The sequence below is a fragment of the Drosophila rhopaloa genome, unplaced genomic scaffold (genome assembly GCF_018152115.1).
Source record: "Drosophila rhopaloa isolate 14029-0021.01 unplaced genomic scaffold, ASM1815211v1 contig_178, whole genome shotgun sequence".
Taxonomy (NCBI): Eukaryota; Metazoa; Arthropoda; class Insecta; order Diptera; family Drosophilidae; genus Drosophila; species Drosophila rhopaloa.
This window is the reverse complement of record NW_025335059.1, coordinates 9,145,416-9,168,233: the sequence shown is the minus strand read 5'-3', so window position 1 is coordinate 9,168,233 and position 22,818 is coordinate 9,145,416. Positions and strand designations below refer to the sequence as shown.

Here is a 22,818-nt window from a genome sequence, read left to right as displayed (position 1 = left end):
TAAGATCTTGGCAGGCGGTGGTTGCCGCAGCATCGCAGCGGTCATAAATTGTGGAAGTGGCTCATTGACAACTTCATTTCCGCACTTGGCGTGTGCAGCAACAATGAGAGCAGAAAGCATGTGATCCGTTGATGCACAGGGATAAAAGCCTAAAAAGACTATAGTTAACGAGGAAAACTGCTATCATTGTTTTTATTTAAAACAAAGAGACACACTGCTTACATTATTATTTAAAATTAATGTAGAAAAGACGGGCTTTTTAAAGCAGTTATTGATATGTAACTGAAGATCATAAAAATTATTTTAAAATTATAGGATATGTTTGACCATCCTTTTTTTTTTTTGTATTGTGTTGAAAGATACCGAATCGTGGTTATTTTTCTCGGTGCAATGATGTTGCAGCGACGTCTTGGTTGTTCGTTTCACAGCTCACGCAACGTGCCGCTAAATGACATAATGAACTGCATTATTTATGCGACACACTGTGCGAATGCCCCAACAAGCTGCAACTCTTACTTCCTCTGTTCTCCGGGAGACAAGTTATGCGTGTGTGCCGAGGCCTGTGCCTGATAATAAAACTGCTGACATTCTGCCTTATGATGACACGACAGCCGCAACAACAAACAGTTGCCACTTGCAACTTGCCCCCCGACATTGTCCAGCCGGCACTTTGCGGCTGCTTTCTGCCAGCGAATTTTGTGGCCAGAGTGCTGAGCGAACAGATGCGGTCAGAATAATAGAAAAATAATCTGGGGCTATGGGAAAAACGGATAAGAAAAATTATCTTAATTTAAACGAAATAAATGCAGACTAAGCGAAACCAGCTGGGCTTTAATGTTGGCGTTCGATTGATTTTTTTTGGAGATTTGTATATATTTATATAGTTTATACAAAGCAAACGTTTTAAGGAATGTAAGTCCCATGAACAAAATACCTTAATTTAAGCGAAGTAATGCAGACTTAGCAGAATAAGGTATACTTTAATTTTTGGATTGTAAAGACTTGGGTGGAACACTTAGAAAACTTAAATATATTAAGAACAAAAGTTTTTAAATCTTAAAATTTTCATAAAAACTTAGTTTAACGATATATGTCTACAAAAAATTTAATCAAGCTTGGATTACTGTAGATATTATTTAATTTTATTTGAGCAACTTTCGAATTTTCCCTACTTTCGTAACCATGACTGTGTTACTGAAATGCACAAAGGTGATTCTGAAGCTCATCCTTGTGTATTAATTTGACAGTCAGCCGGCAGGCAGGTCATGTCCATTGATAGATGAGTTTCCCAGATGATAGATGATGCGCTTGGAGCATCGTAACTGCCATTTAGCGGGAGATCCATGAGATATGCTTTATTACGAACAACTAGATAGCAGCCAGATTAAGATAAATCGATTACCCAGAATTTAAGTTAGGAGGAAAAGAGACCGCGCCGAATTGACAACTGAAATTTGACTAACAAGTTGGCAAATGCTTCATATTCGACTCCATTTACCCGACGTGATATCTATCGGCATATGTAGCTATCTATCACACATCCAATTAAGGTTCCCTCATGCATCTTTCATCAGACGACGCTCGGCTGCTATCTAATTAGTCTCGGCAAACATTGACAAACAGTTGCATTATTGCATTCCAGCAACGTTGTTGCTTTTTTTGCCATTCGATGGGGAGTGGATGGGCTTAGTTTTCAGTCTGGTGGCTGGTCCAGTCTGGTCTGGTTGGATTTGTTTGCTGGCAATTTGCAAGTTTATGCATTTGCCTATAAACTATTTACAGTGTCAGCCATTTACCGCTTTTTGATTACGCCGCATTTGTTTGTTTCCTGTGGCCTTAATTTTTAGCCCGTCCCTGTCAGTCAGTGGTCGTCCCTATACCCATCTCTTTTCATCTGATCACCCTGTCTCTTTCGCAGTCATCTCCCTATCACTCTTTTCCCTCACACACACACGCAGGTGGCGCAGTCGTTTCACGCGCTTTTAATTGAGTGCTTCCGCTGCAATTAACAAGTACAACGAACGCGTTCAGTGTCCAACCGCTTGGTCCGGTCTGGATGACTTGTTGGCCGTTCTGACCATTCTGGCCGTCAAAGGCCAGAAGTCCACGAGGCCAGAAGTCCCCAGAAGTCCACAAGTCCAGCCACCTGGCAGCCGATTTTACCCTCCTCGTTGTAGATTACAGCATACTTACGCACTAATGCCTCTTTAAGTTAATGCAAAACCATTAAACGTGTTGACTGCAACACTTTGTGGCAACCACAAGTCCCGAAGGGGAGAGACTAATAGGCCCTCCGCAAAAAGGAATTACCATGAGTTTGATTAAAACCATCGATTTTAATTAAGATAAGAATGTGTTTCCTTAAAAACATATATTTTCTTGTAGATTTTGTATATGGTTTTGCTTTGACTGTTGGTGGTTAATGTTAATGTTAAGTCATGAGGTATTTTATACTGCAGCGAAAATAAGTGGTATACTATTACATGTATTAAGACTTGTGCCCATTAATCATTATTACCGAATACATAAAGTAAACTGTGAAATAGTAGCAAGTTGGGTTTTACTAAGCAAAACGTTTCATTTAAATGCTCTCAGAAAATCTTTAAAAGCCAATAATACAGATAGCTCGATTATAAAACACCTTTCGTAGATAAGAATTGGTAAAAAAAGAGTATAGAAATTAAAATTATATCATAAATAACAAGAAAGGAACAAATCATATATGGTCAGTTATAACTGATAACAAGTGATTCCAGTTAAATAAAGCACTTTACAAATACCAAAGTTATGGAATTTCGGATAAATCAGTGATATGACGGCTATAGGATATAGTCGGCCGATCCCTATGAAATTTAATTGGCCAAATATAAAACCCAAAGTAAATCCCAACTTCCTAACTATAAAAACACCAAAGTTATGGCATTTCCGATCGTTCAGTTATATGACAGCTATAAGATCCAGTCGCCCGATCCGGCTCGTTCCGACTTAAAGTGAATATTTTTATTACGGATTTGTAAATTCCGTACCTTTTCTCTATAAAGGAATGTATTCTAATTCAAACTTTTTGAATTCTCAGATTTTTTATTGTAATTTATGAAGGGCAAAACAATGCTTTAAGTGAATTAATTGCCAATTGTAATTAAAAATTGAATGTTTATCTCATCGGGGTTAACCCCTCCATCGACGATTCCTAACTTCGTATCCCGCCTGTCTGCTCCTTTTTAATTTCCGCTGCGCGTGTCTGGTTCTTGCGGTGGAAAATTTATTTACAACACAAAAGTCATATTGCCGCTAATTTGGCGAATCGATCCTGGGATCCGGGAGGAATAACGCAGCTCCGGTTTCATACGATTTTATTTTCAAATCGAGTACCAGAGCGCCTGTCTGCTGCACGCAACAGCGTCACATTAAACGCATTTTCGAGAGTAATCACGAATTTTCCCAGCTTCCTTTGGGCTGCTGGATGATGCCCCTTGGTTGTGTATGTGTGTGTATCCCATCCAGTTGGCAGTTTACAGTTTGCAGTTTGCAGTTTAGTTTTGCAATTTTCCGGCTCAACGATAAATGCAAATAGATTTCACCTGCAGACGATGTTTGTCCAATATTGAGAGAATCTTTAAATAAATTATGCGCATGGAATTTCAGCGACTGGGTTCTGGGATGGGGCCTCCAGCTCCTGCTCCTTGGCAAGTTGCAAGTTGCATGCTGCTGTTGCTGTTGGTGCGCTGTTGTTGCAACTCCGGTTGTTGTTGCCGTTGATGTTCGCTTTTGGCTTTGGCATGTTGGGAATTATGTATGTATGACTTTGACATTGACAGCGTTGAGGCAGGGACATGGGGAAACCGATGGAGAACTCGGTGGAGAAGGCAGTGAAGAACCCAGAAGGAAACTCTGTGGAGAACCCCGAACATCAGGGGCACCCGAGGCAAGTGGCCACTCACACACGGTGATTACACATGCCATAATGGCAATGCTGTGTGGCACTAAAGAAATGCAAATTTTTGGCATTCTACGTTTATTTTCTTTGTACAGTTAGTTTGGCATGCACTGAACGAAATTTGACTTGGCTTGTCAACACCTTGACAAGGGTTCGTTTGTGTTTATTGTATTGATTCCCCCAGATAAGCGAATGCACAGCTGTCAATATTTGACAGTTTACTTTTGTTTCTGACTGCCAATGAATATTTCAAAATGATTTTAACGATGAAGTTGACATGGGAAATTCCGATAGCAAATGGAATTCGATGGTAAATTTTTTCAGAAAAAACTATATGTGCATTTTGTAAAGTATTTTCTTTTTATAATACATTTACTATTTAGTTAAAAAACTGTCTAATTATCTCTGACAAAAGACATTTTCAATATATTCTTTCAAAACTTGTCTCCTTGTATATATTATTTTATTTTGTGAGACAATTTCAATGGAATTCGACTGCATTTTTAAAAGGGCCTTATAAGCTTATTATCCAATTACCAGACGAATAGCGGATTTTTGGTTTAAAATAAACAACCGTATCAAAAGCTGGCAGACAGATTACACAACTTGAGTATCAAATTATTTATGGTTTATCTTTTTTAGGTTCATGGGAATGTGAAAAAATGGCGAACAAATTATGTAAACAGGAATTTTGCAAATATTTGTTTACCATTCCCCTTATTAACTTAACTTAATTTTAACTTCATTTTAAAATGTTTAAGCCAAAAAAAAAATATAAAAACAACCTCAGGTGTCCTATTCAATTTGTGAAATATTGCCAAACAGAAAAACAAAATACTTTCTTAATTTCTATATTTACTTAAGTCATCGGTCAATAGGTTCTCAAAAATTAAACAGCGGTGTGGGCGCACTAAGTGATCCCAGCTCGTCACCACGCCCCAACCATTTCCTCGGGTGGCCAACTCCATTCAATTAGCAACTCATAATAACAATAATTTTTCTTGCATTTCGCATTCGGTAAAACATTTTGTGGCACGTTCGTCGCCAGCAAAGTTCGTGACGTTGGCTCCTCAGTTTATCAGGGGTAAAAAAAAAAACGCAAAAGCCCCTCGTTTGGTTCTCCAAGCCCTCTAGGCATTGACTGCAACAATGTTTCCTGTTAAATGATGCATAATAATCGGGAGCGGGTGAGCTTTGGTAGCTTTAGTGAGGTGAAAGGCGGTGAAAGGAGGGGTTTCGGGTGGGTTGCTTGGGTGAGGGGCGCGACTCTATGCTCCACGGGATGTGGGACAGCATTCCACGATGGGCGGTAATGGTGGCACGAATGAAATCATAGTAAAAGAATACACATGAGTAACAGCTTCAATCACAAGAGTCAAAACTAATTTCAGGACTTTTAGACATTTTAAGTTATGACTTTTTGTATATAGTTTATTTAATTAAATGTATACTTGTCAAATCCTGATATTATTAGAAATTGATATAAAAATTCGGTTAGAACTTGGCAGGCTTTGAATGCAGTTTTCGCAATTACATGTAACTCTTAAATAAACAAAGATTGCATATCCACATTAAGTGTTTAATTTCACTTAGGCTTTTAAAAGTAGGTCAAACTCAGTGTTTTAACCTACTTTTAAAAGCCATTTCGCTGCATCCGCTAAATGGCAAATCCTTTGTTGCGCTATTATCTTACCCGCTGGTGTACGTGCCACTCGCAATCACGAGAATGACGATGACGATGAGGATGACGAGCGAACGACGACGTTGATGGGCTTGTGATTGTGGATGTGTTGCCGGTAGATGGTTGATGGTAGAAGGTTACTGTCCGCCGGACTCAGACCACAATAACACACACTCACATATATGCTTGCTCGCACACACACACACAAACACTTTGTTGCCTTCGACCGCCCACGCCCACTGAGCCACGCCCACCCAGGACAGAAATTGCTGACTGCGGCTTGTGGTTGCACTTTTAAAAATTCTTCTTCCACTCTTTTCTTGCTTGAATTCTTTGTACTTTATACACAATAAAAAATGACAATCTCATTACATTTTTAAATTGATACTAATCTGTTCTATATCAAACTCTTAATTTGAATCTTATACCCGTTGGCCACCTAGAAAAAACCCATAAAGTAATATATCTTGATTCGTTCCTTCTGTCCTTCGCCACTCGATTGTCCGTCTGTCGTTTGTCTTGCTATGAATTCTAAAAAAAATTGTACTTTTCATTTCTACCTACGCAGCGCAAGTTTGTTTCAAAAAATGCCCACAATCTCATCCTACGATTTTAAAAATTTAGAATTTCGGAAAAGTAAATGAGTCTTAGTGTTTTCATATATCAAACTCTTAAATTTGAATCATTTTCTGACTCAAGTTTCTGAACGGGACCCAAGTTTTTGACTCAAGTTTAATAGAAGGGATTTGATTTTAAATTCCCAAAGGTAGATTTTTAAGACGCAAATGTATTCAAATAATATCAATAAATGTGTGATAAAGAGGATAATTTTTGTTAATAATATAGTATTCTGGTCACAATCAGGCTCATTATATAAACTAACAAGCTTTAAAATAAAATTTTGTATAAGTGTTTTTCTTTCAATTGCCTGCAAGTGTGTCCGTGAGCTGTATTATTTACTCGCTTTAACTGAAACATTTTTATAATTTCCTTTTCTTTTTTGGCATGTCTTGGCCTGGCTTGACCATGGGTTTGTGGTCTTCGTTTGCTCGTTTTTATTATTTTATTGATGTTTTTGTTGCTGTTGTCCGGTTCGTTGGCCATTGGCAACATTGTTATTTTCTGCTATTTGGTCATTGACTATTGACCAGCCATCCTTCATCATCCGTTCGTGGTGGTTTTTCCTCCTTACCACTGCGTTTATTTTTAGTTTTCTTTCTCTTTTGGCAGTTTTTTTCAACAACGATATTGGCAGCTTATTTATTTATTTGGTTTTAATGCATGTGGGTACGGGTCCATCGCATTTCCAGGAAGCTGTATTGAGTCATTGGTAAATGGTTTACGTTTAACCCATTTAAGAATGCAAGAGAGCGGTGTGGGCGTACTCATGGCCATCATCTGCATCCTCCTTTCATCCGCTGCGGCGCTGGGTAAACGCACATTCCGCATTTTACATTTTGCCATTTAGCATACAATGTGGCCAAACAAAAATTGCAGGGATAACTTCTCCTACAGATAAAGAAATTTTTAATTGATTAAATTAATAAAGCGCAATAAGTTATAATTGAACGCAATCTGTATCAAGTCATTCTTGAGTTAATGTTACTACTGAAGTCAAGAAAAATTAAAGAATGAAATAATAGTTTTTTAAATATACAGTTTTTAAATTCCAGACTTAAATGGAAACAAATATATATATATTATTTTTTCAATGTATAGCAACTCTTTTCCTTTCGCTCACCCACTCCTCTCTCAACTTTTCTGTTTCAATTTGTTGTTGCCGCTGCACGTTGTTTGTTTACGAAGCCGGCGAAAAATATTGAACGGAAATTTTACAATATGATTTATTGAGGGGGAAATGTTTGCACTGCGGCACTGCACTGCAATGCACAAGCACTGCAAAAGCTGGTGCCAAATTTCAGCGGAAATAAGTTCGCTTATGGGCAACAGCATATTGTATTTTGGTTATCCGCTATTGTGACAGCCATTGACTCGGCAAGTTGGTCGTTTGGCCGGTTGGCCAATTGTCCAGTCGTTCTCAGATCCAGGAAGGTATTTACTATTTACCCGCTGGAATCGAGTGGAGCAGGAATTGATGTGTGTTCTGCTAGTTGCGAAGTGGCCAATTAGGTTCTGTTTACGAAGAAGAAAGGCACCTGGGTCCGGGTGGCACAATTGAATTGGCAGCAGATACTCTGGATTTTAATCGAAATTCGTTTGCCATTTCCATTAAATTCCCCTTTGCCATTTGAATGCGCAAATTTCCATTCGAATCTCCCATAATCCTTTAATAATCCCCGGAAAACTTTCGGGCTAACATATTTGCCCCGACTCGAAGTAAATTTGAACAAAGCCGCTTCCTATTGTTCTTGACTCGTTTATATCGGGGGCGATTCTCCCGACTTTGCACAAACACAACTTTCACAATGGTGGGTCGGCCACACGCCCGAACAACATTTAGATAACATTCCATTCCACTTTCATTCCATGCCAAGGCATCCTTTCTTGCCTGGCACTAGGAAAAATATATAAATACACTTGGTTTTGGGTACTCAAATATTTATCAATCATTTTAATTAAATTCTAAAAGCTCAAATTGCTTTAAATAAATATTTTGTTTAATACATTTATGCTCATACTAATTAGATTCCCTTTTGATTTAAAATTGGGTTCTAAACAATAAATGCTTTAGCCTGGCTAAGAAAGATGACCTTTTTTAAGATGAGGCTCATATCTGCTGGTTTCTCACGATTCTTAAAGAAATACGAATAGGTCAAAAATCATAAATAAATTTTTAAAGTTGTTTTATTTAATTTCTAAAATTAACACATACTTTTAGTCAATTCTTTGATTTACAGTATGCATTTTTAATCTGCTAGTTATTAGGAAAAGTGGATTTCCTCTGAAACTTTGCTGAGTTAAGAAAGTAAAACAAACGGAATGTTTAAATAAACATTCTTGCCTAATTTTCTTCAGTGGAAGATCAAACTCCGACCCTATGTCTTGGCCCCCTGTGCGTGCAATGCAAATTGGCAAAGAAAATTTATTCCAACTACTGAATGCGAATTTTCTAGAGCGCCAAAAGTTAACCAAATATGTCAATTGAATGCTTTGTGTGGCAGTGATAAAGGGGAATGGCGGGCAATGGAGCTGGGGAAGGACATGGCATGTGGCAAACAAACAAAGCGCAGGACCAACTAACCAAGAACGGAGCTTGTAGGTTAAAAAGCAATTTATCTTTGACTTTTGCCAAGTAAATTTCCACCATTGTCTAAAGTGGTTCGAATGCCCCAGTCTCCCTCCTATATGCCATATAAGTATTTTAGTGTTAGGATGTGCCTTGAAGTTGTGGGCGGTTCGTTATGTGCATGTGGCAAAGGCACATTTAACTTAACTAGTTGCCATTTCGAGTATTTTCAACCACTCAATTACACCGAACCACAGACATTCAATTGAGCAGCCATATGCAGCTTAAGCAAAAGGCAAACAATGCTTCCCGAATGGAGAAATTATAGCAGTTGCTGTTGCAGTTGAAATTGCAACTCCCCCATTCCCTGCGGGACATTTCAATAAATTCTCTGTTGGCATTTGGAAATTTGATCAAAACAGCACGTAAAACTATTTGAACTGCTAACCCAAATAAGCTGGGGCATTCAGGCATCCAGCCACGCCAACAACTCCCCACATCGGCAATCCTTTCCCTAGTCGCGCCAATGAACTGTGTGCAATCAATAGATGCGATTCAAGTTGTTGCAGTTGCTGGTGCAGCAGCAACACGAGCTACAAGATACTTTCTGTGCAACCATAGAACTTCCCACATGCCGCAGCGGAATGCCATGGAATGTGCACACGCATCTTCGACTGCCATCCGATCTCCCAGCTTTTCCCGTCTTTCTGCAGACTTGCGGTGGGTGTTCCCCCTTTCTTTTATAATTTCTCCCCGCACTTTCTCCCCCAGTGCTGCATGGCAGGAGCTTACATTTATGCGCGAAATTGTCGTATGCATTTGCACATTCATAAATTCTCGTTGAGCGCCCCCAAAGCGACAGCAGACCGGAGCCCAAAGAATGCTCTCTAGACACAGAAAAGAATTTACCAAAAATCTCTAAAATTAACTAATATTGAAGGGAAATAAAAGGAGGGGTGAATAATAATATTCATCGTTTCAAAAGATTTAAAATAATGGCATACTTGTGTTCTTTTCCTCTATCAAATTCTATTCCTTTATTAACGAGGGGTATTATAATTTGGTAAAAGTGTGCAGCAGAAGGAGACATCGACCATAAAGTATATATTTTGATCAGGATCACCTAGTTGATATAGCATGCGTCTGTGTCGCGTCTGTCCGTCGTCTGTCGTCGTCTGTTTCTACGGAACTAGTCCTCAGTTTAAAGATATGAATGAAACTTGCAACCCCTTTGCACGCAGTATAAAGTCGGAACGGCGGATGGCACTATATCCTAACTGCCATATAACTGATTGATCGGAAATGCCATAACTTGGTGTTTGTTAAGTTAGGAAGTGGGATTTCATGGGTTATATATTGACCAATTAATCGACCACCAAATTTCATAGGGATCGGACGACTATATCAAGCGCCATATAACGATTGATCGGAAATGCCATAACTTTGGTGTTTGTAGAGTTAGGAAGCTGGGATTTTCTAGGTTTTATATTTGGCCAATCAATCCGACCTACCAAATGTCATAAGGATCGGCCGGCTATATCCTATAGCCGCCATATAACTGATTGATCGAAAATGCCATAACTTTGGTGTTTGTAAAGTTAGGAAGTTGGGATTTTTTATGAGTATTAAGAATGCATCATATGAATAATTTTGGAGAATATAATGTACATAATATTCTGCAAGGGTATATCAACTTCGGCTCCGCCCGAAGTTAGCTTTCCTTTCTTGTTTTTTATTTATTATGGTGAAGGTTACTTACTCTATTATATACTTGCAACTAATAATATAAATATTTCTTAAAAATCTGTGTGAAAGGTTTTTTTTGTAAATGGTATTAGCTAATAAGAAGTTGCTTCATATCCGTCATTTGATTGACCTTTTTTCGAGTGTAGGCCATTAAAGTGGGGGTAGGGATCTGCTTGTGCACAGATAGTTGGCAACCCGTTCCACTGCCTCTCAGCTGATGCTGCTTGCTCGTGCGGCATTTAAATTTCATTTTTAATTTTCGTTTTTCTAGTCCAATCTTTTTTCTTTTTTCCATACTTTGCATCTTCCTGCTGCAGGCGCATTTTATTATTGCATTTTACAACAACGCGGGCAACCTTAGAACAGCACGTCATTAGGCGATAAATTATCTCGTGCGCGCTGCATTTTGCATAAAATGTGGCCGCTGCCTTTTGGATTTGGAGCGGTAAAAGTGTGCCAACGCTGCAGCTGTGCCAGCAGCGGCATTAAAGGATGCCAGGCAATTTGAATTTGCGAAATTCCATGGGGGCCCAGACCCGTTAGTTGGAGGCCGAGGCCCGGCCGGCTTATCTATGCACAAGATGTTGCCGTTTTGATAAGCTCGGCGCAGCAGCCGGCAATTTATGTGCCGCTGCTGCAGCAGCAATTGCAGTTGCATTCATCATCAACTGCAGCTCAGCAGCGGCAGCAACAGTTGCTGCCCGGAATTCATTGCAACGGAGGCGCACAGTGGGAGGCTAAACAGATTATTCTTTCAATTACTCTTCAATAAACTTTACCTGTGTTCATTTTTGCAATTTATTTTAAACCATCCCAAAACAAATAAATATTTAGACTAAGGAAGTCTGTTATAAAATTCCCTCTTTGTTATCAGAACTAAAACAAGCACCTCACCGTGGAATTGGTACCTTTGTTTGGAGATCAGGTAATAGGAGTTTTGTAAAGTGATGCAAATTGCAGGTCACAATAATAAACAATAGAAGTAAATCTTATTAGTTATGCTTTATGGAACGAAGCCTTTTCAGAATATTCGTTTAAATTAAGCTACGAATGGGCGATGTAGATAATAAACTAGTTTAATGGCAACCAGTGGAAAATGATACTGCAAGAAAATATAATGTCAGCAATATTGGAAAAGATGTTACTCAACTTTTCAGTACACCCAAGGAACCACCATAAAATATATGAAACTTTTATCTAATGAAAATTTTTTTTATATAATTTAAAATATTAAATAATGAAATCATCTTGGAGATAGTATAAAAAAATTGTCTACTTAGAGTTAAAAATATAATCTTTTGAGTTAGATGGTTCGAACTCCCATAGTGCGGCGACGTGCGTTCAACTATGCAAATTTGTGCAGCAGCGCCCAGTTCCCTGCCTTCTCCCCAAGAACCCATCACCGCTGTAATCTGCCCCCCACACTATTGACTTGCAACTTGCTACAACTTAGTAAGTGCAGATGGGAGTATATACTATACGCATATATACTTGTCAAACAGCATTCAAGCACGATTCTGGGAAGCATTCCTCTGCGCTGAGTTGACTGGGAAGACTTATGCATTACTTTGACTACGACAGATTTTAATACAAATGAGCTGAAATTATATAGGGTTACATCGTTGAAAGGGAAGGGGAAGCAGATAACGTGTTGTCTAGATGAAAGTTGGATGTCATGGCAGTTCAATCACCGAGATTGCCGATCTTGTTGCAGCTGCGTTGAGCTATGGTCAGCGATGATGGTTTCCCGAAGCGATCTAACACAATTGATAGCCCCACCAAGTGGTTTAGAAAGCTGCAGAATAGCTTCAATTGGAAGTGAATGTCAAGCGCATTAAATGGGTGGTTCTATGCGAGCATTGACTCGTTGAGCGGCAAAGCAATTAATCTGCAAGTTTAACGATTCCGCTAACGACTCCGGAGCACACGAGCAGGAGGTTTAAGGCTAATGCTGCCGCTGACATGTCCCACCAACCATTCAACCCACGAACCATACAACCCTCCAACAGGCGATGACAAATGGCAACATGGCAAGGTGTGCACGGTGGATGACAAAAAATCGCTGAACTTTGACTCTCGAAAACCGAGCGTCGTTAGCGGCGGAGTAGTTGCCAAAGCGCAATTAAACGCCCCGCCATTGAAACAATTACGCTATAACAATTACGCCCTGGTTGCACATGCAACTGCTACTGCGAGTGCACTGGTAATATATTAGCCATTTTTATTTTAAACACAAAGTTTGCCACCAAAATGTATTAAGTGTTCAGAATATTCTTTATTTATACTCTATTCTATATTTATATAAAGAGTGAATTAAAAATCAAACCAAAAGCTAAAGGGGGAAATGGGTTTATTTCGCGGAAGTTTAAAAGAAATAAGTGGTTTAATCGACTTACCATGATTTCTCTCAGTGTGGCTGTGGTTGCCCCTGTATCCGATGTTCCTGCAACCCTGTGTGTTTGTAAATGTGCCGCACTTAGCGGGATGCAGTAGCTCCAGTGCTGACGTGGCCGTCGAAGGCATTTCCATGCGTCAAATTGCCGCCGGGGCATTGCGTGTAATTACTGCAATAAAAATTGCAACACATTGCGTACAAACATGCAACATGAGAGAACGAGCGGGCCGAATTCCAGAGTCTAGAGCTATCGCTTTAAGATACATCCCTCGCAGCTTGTTCAGCAATTATCTAATTTATAGGAGTCCATTTATCAAAACCGAAACAAATATTCAGTTTCCGAGCGCAGCAAAAAGAACCCGAGCGACTTGCCACAATTTGTGACTGACTAACGAGCAGTCAGCACATTCAGCATTTGGCAACAACCGAGTGCACTTGGCCACTTGGGTGGCAGGCTGAATGCAAGGGGGTTTTTGGGGGGGGCCTGAGGACGTCCGTCGAGCGGAACGCAAGTTGATTGCATTTTTAGCATAAATTTCAACGCATTTGACTAATGTTTAGACATTTGTTAGGGGGCTACTCTGCCGCATTTGTAGTACTCAACTTGGCATTGGCCATTATCATTCCCATTTCCCTGGAACTGCTCGTACACCTTAAAGATAATGTGATGCCTGACGGACGACTTTCGACAAAGTCCTATGCAAATCTCCACTGCTGCCAGCGGGCCATGTAATTGTTTCAACTGCTTAATATCACGTATACGCACCCTCGGACCGCTGCAGTTACGAGTGCAGGCCAAAAAAGACGACGACTCCATGGTCGCGTCAACAGCAGAACAGCAGCAGAAAAATTAATTAACACACCAAGTCTGCCTGGACACGCCTGCAGCACGTAGCGGAGACTCGGACTCGAGCTCGGACCCAGACCCAGACCGACAACTGGAGCCAGGGACTTACCCAGAATCAGAGTCAGAGCCATTACCCAAATGCACACTAAAAGAAATAAAATCAACTGAAAGTCTGTAAAAGAAGAAATAGTTTTTTAAGCAAACATACCACTTAGTGAATATAATTATAAAGAATGATAATATAATGAACATAACCAAATATTATCTTAACATTGATTTAAAACATTTTAATTACAATTAATTTCTTTCAAATGCCGAAGTTTTAACAATTTTTAAATTTTTATTAAATTATTATAATATATTTTTGCATAAATAAGATGTCACTGATTGAATTTGTAGTATCTAAAATACAATTGGAATGGTAATTTTTTAAAGTGCACAAGCAAACATTGAGCCCAGCACGGCTCCGTTGTTTGGCAGTTTCTATTTCTCAGATTTTTTCTGTGTGCTTCGGGTATTTATGACCAATGCAGTAAAAACCTCGATGCAGTTGTGGGAGGGCGGGCGGACTGGGGGCGGTGTTAAGTGAAAAGCGTGAAATTTATAACAGCCAATAGATTAAGCTAGAATATAAATAACATTTTCATTTTTTTTTGACCGGGTTTTTTTGTCCGCTTTGTGTTCGCCTTTTGTCTATTGTCTGGCCAATGGGCGGAGGATTATTGGAACCAATAATTTAGCCGCGTCGCGCCAAGCACAGATTCTTAATCAATTGTTTTTGCTCTTTTGCAGTTGCTGCCGTCACCCAACCGAAGAACTCAACCGCACTCCTGCCGTATCTGCAGATCCAGAAGTACGCCATCACAAGACTGACTATCAGCAAGCCCCACACATCGTACTATTTGCCATGCGTACCCATCCTAACGCCCTACAACTACGATCAGGGTGAGTTATCATCGCGACTTGAATTCATTGAGAAGGGGTACTAACATTTCCGCGACACAGAAAATAAGCCCATCTACTGCAGCTGGTATCGGAATAACGTGGCCGTCGAGCAAATTTCCATTCGCAAAAATGACTTCTTCATCTACGAAAATGGAACACTACGACTGCCCACGAATGAGAGGGCCAGTGGCGAATACCACTGCAAGATCGAGTGGGATGAGTCGGCGGTAATCTCCGACAAAATCACTGTCGAGTATCCAGGTAAGTTGTAAACTGATATTACAATAAATACCGATTTAACACCAAAACAATATTTAATAAATATACATTTTTTAAATTATTAAGATGTAAAAAAAAACATTACAGCACTTCCTTTTTTATTGTTTTAGAATTTTCTGCATAACATAATAAGTGTTTGCTGGCCTTGCTTGGAAAAATTAAAACAATTGTTGTTTGTTAGAACCGTTTAAACTATTTACCTTAAATTATTATTTTAATTTATTGCCACTTTCTAAAGTATGGAGTATTGAAAGATATTGGTTTTATAATTTAATAACCCTAAACGAAATAATACTGTGTTTATGATTGTTTTTATTGTCAACTTACATTATTATGCTTTCATCATTTTATTTAAATTATTTTTATTTCCAGTACTCAAGCGTCTATTTCCGGGTCAACAGCAGACGGCCAACATTAGTGCGGTGGAAAACAAGCCGCTCGTGCTGAGCTGTCCCTTCCTGAGCGTTCCAGCTGCCCGATTTAGCTGGTATTTTGGCAACGATTCCCTGACCAATGATAACAGGCGAGTAAAGATCAGTGTTGAAGCATCGAGCAGCAGGAGTAGACTTGTATATTATTCCATATACTTGTGGAGCTTGCCAGCTGGATGGGTTGACCAACGCTTGGAGCTATTTTTAATTAATTTGTTTTTTAAAAATTAACCTATTTGCTTTTATTGCAGCGCTCTTATTCTATCCAATGGTACTTTGATATTGCGGCATTTGCGCCTGGAACAGGCTGGCAAATACAAGTGAGTACAGAATTAAGGTTTTTGGCGAAATGTGGGAATTTAACTTCAATAAATTGCAATAGCAAAAACAGAAATACAACAAATTGGGCTCTATTTCAACATTACTCAAAATATGGCTTTCAAAATGCCAAAATGATTTTGCACTTTAAATTCTTATTTGATAAAATACTACTAAAACGGACTTTTCCTTCTTAATTTTAATCTTGTTGCAATATCGTGATTGTGCAGATTGTTTATAAAAATACCAAATAATAAATAAAATATTAAAAGTCCCTTAAAATTCTGTTACAATAACAATAAAAGTGGCAGATTGCCGTTTTCAATCACTCGCTCATTTAACTTGATATATGTATAGTTACCCCCGTTAGTTAGCTCTTACTACGATATGCTCAGTTTAAATCTAAATTACGACCGACGGCAATTTTCCATTTGGCTGCTGCCGCAGCGCTCCACCTTCGCCGCTGTGGCAAAATCAACACCTTTTGCGGCACTCCATCAGAAGACCCACTCCCATGGCACACATTCACGCACCGCTCGCACGCTCGCACCGCCGGCGTGCCCTTAAACAATGCATTAATTAACACTTAGTGGCGGCCGAGTGGTGGCTGTAATTGTGGGCATTGTCCATGTCAATTATCGCTTGAAACCACTGACCATTATCTCTTGTATCCCCGTTGCAGGTGCGTGGCTCAGAACGCGTTTGCCAGCAAGACGCACCGTCAGTTCATTTGGCAATTGCGAGTGGAGCCTCAGGATGCCACCTACTATCCTAAAAACCAGGCGGGAATTTCGGAGACGTCCGTTTCGGAAGCCCAGCTTCTTCCGGCGTTCCAGAATGCCACTATTTATGTTCCCGCCGGCGGATCCGTACTGCTGCAATGCCATGCCGTGGCGGACTTTGTGCCCATTATGTGGTATCTGCAGTCACCGAACAACAAGGTGGTCCTTCTGAGCAACAACAGCGTGGCGTTGTCCATTACAAATGCTAGTGTCTCCCGGCATGAGGGACGCTACAGTTGCATAACCCCCTTGGAAAGGCAAAATTTCCAAGTGATTGTGACCACAGCACCGAGAATATTGAGTACCTTGCCCGTCGAGGTGGTATATATTGGTCTCTCGAGGACATTAACTTGCTGGGCAGAGGGACATCCGGAGCCGAGTATAACCTGGTACCACAATGGAATCCATTTGAACACCTCATATACGCGCTACATTAGCGGCAACGAGTTGCACATCCTCTCGTTTGATCCCATGGAGGACGGCATCTATCAGTGTGTGGCCAGAAATGTGGCTGGTGAGGATACAGCCACGGGTGAACTGCGTTTCAATCGCCAACGAGAGGAGATTAATCCATTGCAAAACATCCGCTGTTATCCGCACAGTTTCCATACGATTAATATAACATTTGATAGTCGCAGCTTGACGTCGATGTTTGTGGTTTATATTGTCAGGAATAATCCGCACAGCTGGACTTCGCTCTCGCCCATGAAGCTGAATCAGACCTCGTACGTGGTGATATCCACCAATTTGCCGGTCTATGAGCCATTTGTTTTGATCACCCGCGTTTTATTTCCCACAACCGAGGTAAGAACTGGGACAATGCTGGTCCCCCAGCAAATGATCCTTAGTTCGTTGCGAAGTACTCCAGTCACCTGCTGCACTCAAGGATGTAAGTATAGCTAAATATTGCAGGGATGTTTTAGAAATCTTTAGAGGTTTTTAATTTTCCATGGTAAAAAAATGGTCCTTAAAATATTTGGATTCAAAATATAATTTTAAAAACCCCTATACTTCAAGAGATTTTTGTGGCATCCCCATTTAATAATACATTTAAAAATAATAACATGCCTTACAGTGATGCTCCGACCAATTGCCGTGGGCAATGACACCTTTGTCAAGTGGTCGCAGGGCCAATTGCACAACACAAAGTACTTCATACTGCAGTTCTCCATCAATCACACCCATCCACATCCATCCCAGCTCCTAGATGGACCCATGATGGGCACCCTGACCCCCGTAGAGGAAAAAGCCGACGAAGTGCGTCGCCATCTGACCGTAATTCAACCTCTAAATCAATCAGCGTCTGCCATAGTGCTGAGAAATGCAGAACACGAAGTGCTAGACAACGAAACGGACGACTTGACCCTGGACTTGGAGGAGGACATATTCAGCATGGTGGTAAAAGCTAGTGTTACGGGAATGCTCCTGCAGCATTTTACACGCATCAAAATGAGAGTTCTGATCATCACCAACGAGAATGAGTTCTTGGGTCAGGACTTTCGCTACGTTCAGTGGAAGATTGTGAGTAGACTGTACTGTAGGAGATTATTAATATAATCTCTAGAGGACTACCGCTTGTCTGGAGGGAGCTTATTTAACGGATTAAATATTTTTCTTTTTCCAGATTGAGAACGGCACTTCGGAGCAGGCGAATCAGCCCTTTCGTCTGATCACTATAGAATCTCGGGCTTTAGCTTTTAAATTTCTGGACAGTCTGAACGAGACCTGCGTGTGGGAGTGTCACACAGTGATACAAAAACAAATGCCATCCCCCAGGCAAGAGACAGAGTGCAAGGGCCGCAACATTTCCAACTCGATGTTGTTCGTCACCGGTCTCAAGGCAGATCGTCGTTACAATCTGCAGTTTTCCAACTGTGAGACGCGCATTTTCTATGGAGAGATAGATGTGACGACACAACAGGATCGTAAGTCCGTAGTTTATTTATTATATCCAGATTTTATCCATACTTTATTGCAGCTCCCGGCACCGTCAGCAAGTCGAGGCTGATTAAACAGAATGGCCTGAAGCTGGTGTGGGAGCCTCCTGCTGATCACGGTGGTCGTGTCCTTTACTACGACATTCGGTGGTCTCTGGACAATGTCTCCCATGAGGATATTGTTAAGGCGTGCACCTCCTGTTCTTTTAAGGTATTGAAAGGCAAAGAAAAACCTTATAGCATAATCTTTATTATCTTATTTCCCTTTCAAGTTTCCAAATGTCTCAGAGACGGCTAAAATTCATGTGACTATCCGAGTGATGGGCGATACTGGAGCAGGCGCTCCCTTGTATTTCGACATGATAAATAATAACCACACATTGCTGGAGAAAGACAGGGAAACGTCCCACTCGGAGGTTTACAGTGGGATTGCCATCGGCTCATTGCTGTCCCTTGCCTGTGTATTTCTCTTCGGGCTGTTTATAATTTTCCAGCAGCGCAACTTCAAGGCCCGCGCCCAAGGACCCACCCACCTGACCACACCCACGGATATAAATTTCGGTAATCTGAGCAGTGCCTCGGGAATGCCGGGAGATAGTGCCGGAGGTCTGAGTGGCGGCACATTGCAGCATGATTGCCACGAAATGCAGACACTTATTCCGCGTTCGCGTTACCACATCGAATTGCTGCCGGAGCATACGTTGGAATACCAGACGAGTTCGGCTGCCGTAGCAGTCGTCCATCTGGCCAATGGCAACGGGAGTGTCCAGGTGGCGAGACGTTCTGATCAGGATGGTACAGCTCAAGTAGATCTGGGCATAGCCGGGGTGCACAACCTATCGCAGTTACCGCTGTGTGGAGGTGGAGGAACTTCACCGGAGCGGAAGACCGTTCAGGATGCCATGTTGCAGGAGGCAAAGGCGTTCTATATACCCTATCGGCATACGCCACCCAATGCAGTGGCTTTGAGCAGCTCCAAACAATGCCCTGTGTCCAGTGGCTCTGAACTGGAGGTCATAGTGCCACCCAACTCACTGCCTTTGGTGACCACAATGCCGGGACTGGGTGTGGCCGGCGGGGGAGGAGGTGGCTCCAGCCGGCGAAGTGGAAGCCTAAGCAGCAGCAGTGCCAGCAGCACCAGCAACGGCAGCAGCAAGAAGCAATTCCACACCAATTTTGTGCGCCACTCGAATTCCAACGATGGAATTTGCCTGCTGGCCGAGGAGGAGGCAGCTGCCACATTGACACCCACATCGGAACGTGAATATGCGGCCGTGTGTCTCACCAACGGTTTCAAACTGCCCGCCGATGTGGCCAAAGCGGGTGGTGCATATACCACCAATAATAACAATAGCAGTAGCAGCAGCAACTGCAGCCAGAAATCAGCAACTGCCAAGGAGCGTCAGCCGCGAGGCAATGGCAATCCGATCTCGTTCAGCCACAATGCATCCATAGTTCCTGCCAACGGACCCGTGTCCGTTAACCAATCCACAACAGTCAAGCAATCTTGGCCAGCGGCGTCAGTGGTCCATCGACGGGCCCAGGTGGATCCCAATGGGTGAAGCAAACAGTATTTTTATGAAGCTACCACATAGAAGCAAACAAAACAAAACAAAAGGATAATTACATTCACAGCTCGAAACATTCCAAAAGAATATTGATATGGAGATGAAGGATTAAGGATGAAAATGAAAATTAAAGATCACTATGCATTTAGGTAGATGGTGATGTTAGGCATTTATAAAGAGTACATTTTATAAATGTAAATATTTAGTAACTGATACTATGGAACTATGGGAGAAATGATTATTTAAGCTGATATTTATACACATGTATCTACAAACAGGTGTACAAAACATGTACGCTAAGTTGTATGCTATAGTTTTGTCGCGATTATACATGTATACCATACTTTTGTATTTGTTTAGTATTTGTTTGTTTTTTCGTTAATTGAGGCTAATTTTTACTTGTAACTTCTCATACATATGAACATAATTTATTGTTGCTTTCGATGCAAACACAAAACACACAGAAATACATAGCAATAGACCGCGCAGCCCGCAAGTATGCATTACAATATTTGTCGCTGATAATTACTACGTTTAACAATTGCTTCGTAATTGCCGCAAAAAATTCAATTACACTCACATAGTAGAAAATACGCAAACAGAAAAGCCAAAAAACCACAAACACTGCAATAGCCCACACTCAACCACAATAGTCACAAGTGTTCACATCGATTCCGATTTAAAACGTAATCTATTCAATAATATTTGTAATTTTATTTTTTTTATATTTGTCTTTTTAAGCGAAATGTTTAATGTTTAATTTCCGCATATTTACTGCTGCATTTTGTTTTGTTTACATAACCGATATATCAAATGTACCTGATTATATTCATTTTGCATTCTTGTTTTTGTGCTCTCGCTCTCACACTCTTTCCCAAAAAACATAATACAACACAATTCCAATTTGTGCACACAAACGATACTGCATAACTCTATAATAAGCCACAAAATCAATCGCATTGCAATCGTACTGTAACCATGTATTAAATTCACCAACAGTACCTCGACAGAACCTGCAGCAACGCCAAAAGAAAATTCACGTAACAGAGCTCTCCTTGTCCTGGTTCTTTCCACTGATATTATTTTTGATAGGAATGGAGTTAGGGGAATTCAAAGGAGCAGCCCAAAACGCGTATTTGTCAACGGGTTCGAGTATGACGATGTATTTTGTGAATTGTTGTTCAGTGTGAAACGAGATGCGATAATCTTTACAAGATTCAGAAACACAACCATACACACTTACCCAAAAACCCAACTATAGATGATACATTCCACAGACGTATGCATGTCACAGATACACAGCATACACACATAAACAGGACACGATTTTAATGATTATTGAAAAAAATACGAAAACATATATATTCAATGTGAACGAAATGTGTTTGAAAACTGTAACTGTAACTGTAACTGTATACGTATTTAGAGTCTAAGTGCAATACCAACAAATAATTAAATAGCAAAAGGTAACCGTTAAGATCCCTGAGGCAGAACAAACCAATAACTATAAACAATAGTACCTTTCCACTCAAGCAGAAGCAACGTTCAAAGTAGACTCACATCGAACCCAGTTAGTTGCGAATTCCATCCCAACTTAGATCATCAGTAAACAAACAATCTGATTTGTGTCCAATGTGAACAAAGCCGCAGACTTTGCAAAGAAATTATCAACATGTATAGCCGAATAATTTTACCGTTTACAAAATTAAAAGTGCATGAAATCCTCAAAATGAACTTTAACCTACGAAAAGCATTTAGATACACACAAAAAATATTCCGAAAAAGAACAACTCAAAATTCCTAAAAATAAAAACAAGAAGAATGAAGGAAAATCAATTTTAAACGTTACAAAAATTAAGAAAAGAAAAATAAACTATTATATGCAGCAAAAGGCACAAAAGAAAATTTATGTACTAAAGTTATATAATTAGACGTAAGAAATCCATATAAATGTACGTGTTTGGAAAAAGAAAACAAAAAGCGAGTATAAAACGCGGAGGAAAAATGGAGAAAATAAGTAAAAAAATAGCTGCGATTGTGATCGCCGTGTAAGTGGATGTGATAAATGTTTAAATTATTTAAGCGCAAAAACAATAAAGAGATAAAGAAATTAAATATTAGAAAGACAGCAGATAGAAACGCGTTTTGCGACTTTTGCAACGGTTTTTGGCCAACGGAAACCACTCAATAACTAAGAGTCCACTAAAATTGTAAGCAAACTTATGTTCTTATATTTGGCGAAACTGCTGCTCCTAGCACACTCTCTACTAAGTCACGCATAAAAAAGGACAATTTAATATGCGTATATTTTTATTTTTGTAATTTTAGTTTGCATTTAAGTCCACATTTTGTATACCTCATTAGTAGAGTGGCAAGAAACTAAATTTTGTAAACATATTTAGGCTTGGTTTCCTCGTTTTACAATCAGAACGGCATATTTGAACTATTCATAACTGAACAAACGAAAACTAATGTATTTTTTATGCAATTTATATGCATTGTACATGCAGGCGAAATTAATTATTTGAAGCAACTAAGCTGCCAACGATTCGTGTTAAAGATTTCGATGCAAGTAAATTGGCAACTACCAACCAACAAGGCCAAAAAAGGACAAGAAAAATTTGCAGAGCTAAAGAGTCTAAGAGAAAAGTGTAAGAAAGCTCGGTGTTTGTTTAGAGAATACAGAAGATATGGCAAAAAAAAAATGAATGCAACCTTAACTATTGGAAAAATATACTAAAAATAAGTTATGATGAAAACATACA

General features: G+C 40.1%; 1 protein-coding gene across 5 annotated transcripts in view; it reads left to right on the top strand.

The window, feature by feature from the left end:
• The window catches only part of LOC108048206, a 66,773-nt gene extending 43,957 nt beyond the window's left edge, over positions 1–22,816 (top strand). For all 5 annotated transcript variants that reach the window (XM_044459194.1, XM_044459196.1, XM_044459195.1 and 2 more), the window contains exons 3-11: positions 14,586–14,738; positions 14,799–14,999; positions 15,390–15,540; positions 15,700–15,768; positions 16,449–17,437; positions 17,624–18,069; positions 18,173–18,473; positions 18,527–18,696; positions 18,758–22,816. In XM_044459194.1, the coding sequence (XP_044315129.1) occupies positions 14,586–14,738; positions 14,799–14,999; positions 15,390–15,540; positions 15,700–15,768; positions 16,449–17,437; positions 17,624–18,069; positions 18,173–18,473; positions 18,527–18,696; positions 18,758–20,047 (3,770 nt within the window). In that variant the 3' untranslated portion in view covers positions 20,048–22,816. The remainder of the gene's footprint in view (positions 1–14,585; positions 14,739–14,798; positions 15,000–15,389; positions 15,541–15,699; positions 15,769–16,448; positions 17,438–17,623; positions 18,070–18,172; positions 18,474–18,526; positions 18,697–18,757) is intronic.
• Positions 22,817–22,818: the final 2 nt, after the last annotated feature.